This window comes from Acanthisitta chloris, unplaced genomic scaffold (assembly GCF_000695815.1).
Source record: "Acanthisitta chloris isolate BGI_N310 unplaced genomic scaffold, ASM69581v1 scaffold24328, whole genome shotgun sequence".
In the NCBI taxonomy this organism is placed as follows: domain Eukaryota; kingdom Metazoa; phylum Chordata; class Aves; order Passeriformes; family Acanthisittidae; genus Acanthisitta; species Acanthisitta chloris.
The window spans coordinates 10,229-16,455 of record NW_008687879.1 but is presented as its reverse complement, the minus strand read 5'-3'; the positions used below and the strand labels follow the sequence as shown (position 1 = coordinate 16,455).

Here is a 6,227-nt window from a genome sequence, read left to right as displayed (position 1 = left end):
GGGAAATTGATGTACCTGTTCTTTACCCAACTCTTGATCTGGCATGTTTTAAGCAGGAAAACCTATTCATGAATTTACTGCTGTATCTAAAATTCAAATAGCCTGGCTTGGAAGGAACCTTAAAGGTTATCTAGTTCCAACTCCCCTGCCATGGGCAGGGACACTTTCCACTAGACCAGGTTGTCCAGCCTGGCCTTGAACACTGCCAGGGATCTACAGCCTTTCTGGGCAACCTGTGCCAGTGCCTCACCACCCTCACAGTGTAAAACTATTTCCTAATATCCAGTCTAAACCTGCTCTCTTAGTTTGAAGCCATTCCCACTTGTCCCATCATGGCATGCTCTTGTGAGATATATCTTCTAAGATTTAAATACATAGGAATATTTTAGCTGCTCATTCCTAAAACTAAGTTATGAGTTTGACAAACTGTTTAACACAAGCAAATCTTCTGTCTCTGCTCAACAGATGCCATGTTGCCTCAGAGGAGCGGACAGATACCTTCCAGAATAATCATGAGCTGTTACTGGAAAGTGCTGGGAATTTTCTTACTATTTCTTCAAAGTGTACTGTCTGTCCAGCCAGCCCAGCCCAGAGTGCTTCTGGTATCTTTTGATGGATTTCGATGGGATTACATCTATAAAGTCTCAACTCCCAATTTTCATTATGCCATGAAGAATGGGGTTCATGTCAAACAGGTCACTAATGTGTTTATAACAAAAACATACCCTAATCATTACACCATGGTGACTGGTCTCTATGCAGAAAGTCACGGCATAGTAGCTAATGAGATGTATGATCCTGTTCTGAATGAAACTTTCTCCCTGAACAAAATGCAGACCCATAACTCCAAGTTCTGGGAAGAGGCCAGCCCAATATGGGTAACGAACCAGAGGGAAGGACACAAAACCGGTGCAGCTATGTGGCCAGGAACAGATGTGAAAATACATGGAGTCTTGCCTACACATTATATGCCCTACAATGAATCTGTTCCCTTTGAAGACAGAGTTGCAAAGCTTATTGACTGGTTTACAGCAGAAGAACCCATAAACTTTGGTCTCCTGTACTGGGAACAGCCTGATGAGATGGGCCATATTCTGGGCCCAGAAAACCCACTTATGGGACAAATAATTAGAGATATTGACAGAAAACTGGGATATCTCATGACTGAGCTGAAGAAAGTGAAGCTGTGGGATGTGATAAATATCATAATCACAAGTGATCATGGAATGTCACAGTCGTCGTCGGAAAGGCTCATCGAGCTCGATCAGTATGTGAACAGAGAGCTCTATAAAGTCATTGACCATTCTCCTGCAGTAGCCATTTTGCCAAAAGAAGGTAGGAGCTACAGCGGTAAAACCCTGTAAAGAGATACTTGAGTATCCAAACCTGATGTTGTTCCTTAACTGAAGTGGTGGTAAGTAGCACTGATGTCAGTAGGACAGCAGCCTTGAACAAGGAGTACTTGCAAGATCACTTCTTTGTTCTTTTTACTAGCTCAATCAAAAGCCCAGATTAACTTTCTGAACTGAAAAGGGAGCAGATCTGTCTGTTGTTGACTAATACTGCCAAAGATCCTTTAGTCCTTGTGAGAACTCAGATAATCTAACAGCATTATCAAGGCTGAATAGCATTCTAGGATAGGTAACACCTGAATGTTACATATCTTGCCTTTCATCAAGATGCTGGAGCCATAGTGGAAGAATTGGATTTCTAACTCAAACAGTAAACTGAGAACAGATGGGGATCTTTGATAAAAGGAAAGCCTGTGTTGGCTATTTGGTTAGCTGCCAGCTATTGTAGTTCACTTGAGGGTTTTTCCCCATCACCCTGCACACCCAGCCAGTTATGTTCATACCATTTCTGTTGTGAAAATGATGGGCAAGAGTACTATTGGAATCAAAATCTGAAGTCTGGTTGCAGTTATTGAAGGGTTGCTAAAGTGTCAGCTGTATGTTTAGTGTCACTAATGCAGAGGTGATGATCAAATGCTGTAACTATTTGGTACAGATAGATTAACCTGGAAAATAGCACCTCTGCCCACACAAAAGGTGCTTATTTGGAAGTTGAGTTGACTGTCAGAAAAGGGTTTTTTTAAGAATTCTGTAACATTTGCATGGCTAATGCATAGCACTCTGTATGTAATGCCCCAACAGGGAGGGTATTGTGTACTTAAGTGACCTTTTAAACACATAAACAAATGTGTCTTGTAATTTTCAGTTTGAAGAATACTCTAGACTAAAATACAAGTATGTCCAGACTGAGATTATTGCTGCCTGAGCACGCTCAGGAGCTCGTGGCTGAATGCTTTTTCTCTCAGTGGTGATAAAAAGCACCAAGTTTGGGAGCTCCATCCTAATGGAGACAAACATGGTTGACCAAGATGTTCTCATTACTTTTACAGCTTCTTTATTTGCTGTTCTTTAGTGCTGAAACATCCCTAATGAGAACTTGAGGATGTGTAACTTGATTCTCCTGTCTGCTAAATATCGAAAAGAAACAGTATCTCTGCAGCAATTAGATGACAGAATAGTAAAAAAGCCATTTCAGTGGATTTCAGAAATAGCTTGGATTTGGTTTTGCCCAGAAGTTCAGGTATTTATTACACTCTGTCATGGTTCAGGAGTGGTATTCCCCAGTTTAGTGTTTCCACTGAAATCCCCCAGACCATGCGCCAGTCACTCCCTCACCCTCTCCCCCCATATCAGGATGGAGGGAACTGGAGACACAACAGGTAAAGATCATGGGTTGAGATAAGAACAATTTACTGAGAAACCGCAGTGAAGTAAGACAGTGAACAGTAGCCACTCTAATAATAAGACTGTACAAGGCAGGCAAACGACTCAGATACGATGGGTCACCGCGCAGAGCCCAGCGCTGCCCCAGCGCACACACCGCCCCGACCAAACTGGCACTGCAACAGAGGGCACCCTCCCTCCCTCTCCTCCACATGATGTGAGGTGGTACAGAATATCCCCAGGGTCGTAGTGTGCCCTTCCTGGCTGCTGCAAAAGTTAAGCCTGTCCTGGCCGGAACCAGGACAACTACTAATAAACGAGAATTAGTTTTGAGGACAGCTAAAATTTCTTCCTTCTGTGTTACCAGCTGTGACTAATATTATAAAACAATGAGCTTCATTCTCAGTTTAGCTGTGAAATATAAGTACATGAGACTGATTCTTCAACTGTTATCCTGTTTCTTTTGCTTTAACTGGCTGCGTGTCTCTTCCCAAGAGATGGATTAAAGCCATTATTTAACCTTGTTGGTGTATTAATCTGTGTATGTAACTAAGGTACCTGTAGCACAGCTGGTGATTGTGGCCTTTTGCCTGCATTTAATATAAATACATTAATTCAAATATTTAATTTAGTGCAAAATCAAAATTTGCTTTATTTGAGGCTTCTACTCCCTGTCATCCCATAAAGAAAAGTGGCATAACAAAATTAACTCAATTACTAATATAGTTGTAGAAATGCTAGGTTGGAGTTGCTCTTGTTGCTGTAACTATCATATCTGTACTTTTGCTGTCATCACTTTTATCACGTTTCTTAAGTTTAGTGATTCTTTTTTTTATGCCAGTTTGAGATAAGAAACATTTTGCATTGATGTCTTTCCAGTTTTCCTTCAGAATTTCAATCCTGAATCTAGGAAGTGAGGAGGGAAAGTAACATGGTTTCTTTACTGGGCATCTCCTCCCAAACTTTTTTTCTCAGAGGTACATTCCAAGCTCCATGCATGCTGGAAATGGTAGGATGAGGCAGGCCTGCAGAGACAGGCTGCACGCTCAGCTGTCTGACTGGATTGTGCACATGGAGCACAAAGTACTTAACCAAGTCTGGGAGCTCATAACCCTGCATAACTGCACTGCATAACCCTCAATAGGAATCTGTCCTCAGGTGAAGGGGAGGATTGAAGAAATCTGCTCAGGTGTCAATTCCTGAACTTGTTTTTGTATTTCTGTCTGTGTGCTCTGGTTCCTCCTGTCTGTGCAGCTTGTCCAACTGGTTGTGGCTCTTAAGTGACTTTTACTGGAAAGACAAGCTCAGAAACTGGAAATAAGCAAATGAAGAATTGGGCGTTGAAAATGCTGATTTGTTTGGTACTGTTAGTACAGCTCTTGAGTGTTTGCAGTCACTATGCCATAGATGGATAGGGAAGGGAAAGGAGCAGGCACTGGGAGTACAGAGGAGTAGGTAGCACTGTTAGCTGTTACGGAATACAGTTGGCTGACAGTTCTAGTGCCACCTTGATCTGCCAGACCAACCTGTCCCTTGGTGTGCTTGACATGTGTTCCCTGCTTAGCCATCTGCAGTCTTTGTACAGCTCTGACAGCGTTAGCGGCATCTGGACTGTGGCCTGAAGGCTTCAGATGAAGGATAAGTGTGAGCTCCTTGTGCTTAGCCCCAGGCAATGAGGTGCTAATTCTGCCATGGTACATGGAGCACAGCAACACACCAGCTACTCCTTCTAAATTTGCTAAACTTGCCATCAAAATGGTCATCAAATGTTACCAAAACTGGGAATCAAGTGAGGTCAAATACAGAGCTGTTTATCAGAGCATCTTGTAGAGGGAGAAGTAAATAGTTGGATTCACACAGAACTAAATTTTCAGAGACGCCAAGAAACAAAGTGTCTTCTATCTTTGGCCTTTTAAAGGAAAGCAAATAGCGGTTAAACTGCTTTAAAATAAATTAAAAGTGTCACTTGTCATCACAACCACCTTGGGGGACAGACAGAATAGGGCCTATTGCCTCATAAACAGGTTAGGAGCTATATTCTTACTTTCAAGTTTTGCATGGTGCTAGGAGGATTTGGTTCCTTTTCCAGGAGACTTAGCTGAATGCCTTCTGGCTCATTCCTATGAGAAGCTTACATTCTGATTACTATGGAATGAGGGATTTCCCTAAAATTAGCTTATTGCTTGGGAACAGACTGTGAAGTCTGGTGCCAGGTGAGATCTTTCTGTGAATGATGCTCTGGATTTCTCACAGTAACCTCTGTGCACACATTGTTGTCTCTTACAACTTTTGGGAAAGTGTGTTTTGCTCTCCTCTTTCAGCAGTATTTAAACTACTGATGACTTCAGTAAACATATTGGTATGTTTCACTTTTGTCTTTTGCTTCTTTTCTTTGTTTGAAGGCAAACTGGATGAAGTATATGAAGCTTTGGCCAATGCTCATCCCAACATGACTGTTTATAAAAAGGAGCAGATTCCAGACAGATTGCATTACAAACACAACAGTAAAATTCAGCCCATCTTAGCAGTGGCTGATAAAGGATGGGAAATTGTACGTAATAAGTCTGATGGTTTTCTACGTAAGTATTCTGTGGTTTCCTGTGTCTTCCTGGTCAGGGATCTTACATGGTACTTTCTCTCCCAATCCCAATTAATGTTCATTTTTAATATTTTTTTAAGACTTGGAGGAAAACTGAAGCAAAGTGTGTAGAATTTATAATTTTTTTCCCTGATGGGATGGGAAACACTCTAATATTAAGGGAAGGGGATCTGCGCTTACTGTTTCTTTAAAAGCTAAACTTTCTGAGATAAGATCAATCGTGGTTTAGTGGCCTCATACTTGAGGTCTTTCAAGATGTAGCAAGCTGACAAGCACTTCCTGAGAGATTAAAAAAGAAAAGCATAACTGAATGTATTGAGTAGAGTGTTGTGTGTTGTTTTATCATGTACTACTTATTTACTGGAGAAAGGCTGGGTTGGAGATATGAAAGGTCTTCTGAAAGTCCTTGATTTGTGTGGATGCTACACTTGTTCTGTTGCTACAAAGAGTCTGAATATTGTGTCACTGCACGCCAGTGATTCTCATTTGCCTCAGAGGATAAAATGTTTTGTAGGTGAAAGGAGGAAAACCAAACCAAACACTTTTAAGTTACTCACTTTGGGGTTTTAGATTTATTACAGGTAGAATGGAGACAGAGAACTGAAACTGATTAGCCAGGAGGAAAAATAGAGGTGTCATATGGTTAGTTCTTAAGTTTCTTAATTCAAAACCTTTTACACTTTGCTGCTGATTATGAAGTTGAAAAGCATTACCTGCAAGACTTAACAAGTCTGGCAGTTGCTGGTAGCTGCTGAGAGCTTGTGCCTTTGTGTTTAAACATGTCCAGAGTTTTTTGTGCCCCTGTCGGGAAGGGGCAATGGAGACCCACCAGTGAGGTGATTCTCCTTGTTGATCAGTCAGTAGTGCACAAAATTGGACAAAGTGTCAAAGTA

General features: G+C 41.5%; 1 protein-coding gene across 1 annotated transcript in view; it reads left to right on the top strand.

Annotated features, from left to right (window-relative positions):
- The first annotated feature begins 470 nt into the window (after positions 1–470).
- ENPP5 (ectonucleotide pyrophosphatase/phosphodiesterase 5 (putative)) overlaps positions 471–6,227 on the top strand; it is a 6,531-nt gene continuing 774 nt past the window's right edge. The window contains exons 1-2 of the mRNA XM_009080818.1: positions 471–1,335; positions 5,138–5,314. Of these exons, the coding sequence (XP_009079066.1) occupies positions 471–1,335; positions 5,138–5,314 (1,042 nt within the window). The remainder of the gene's footprint in view (positions 1,336–5,137; positions 5,315–6,227) is intronic.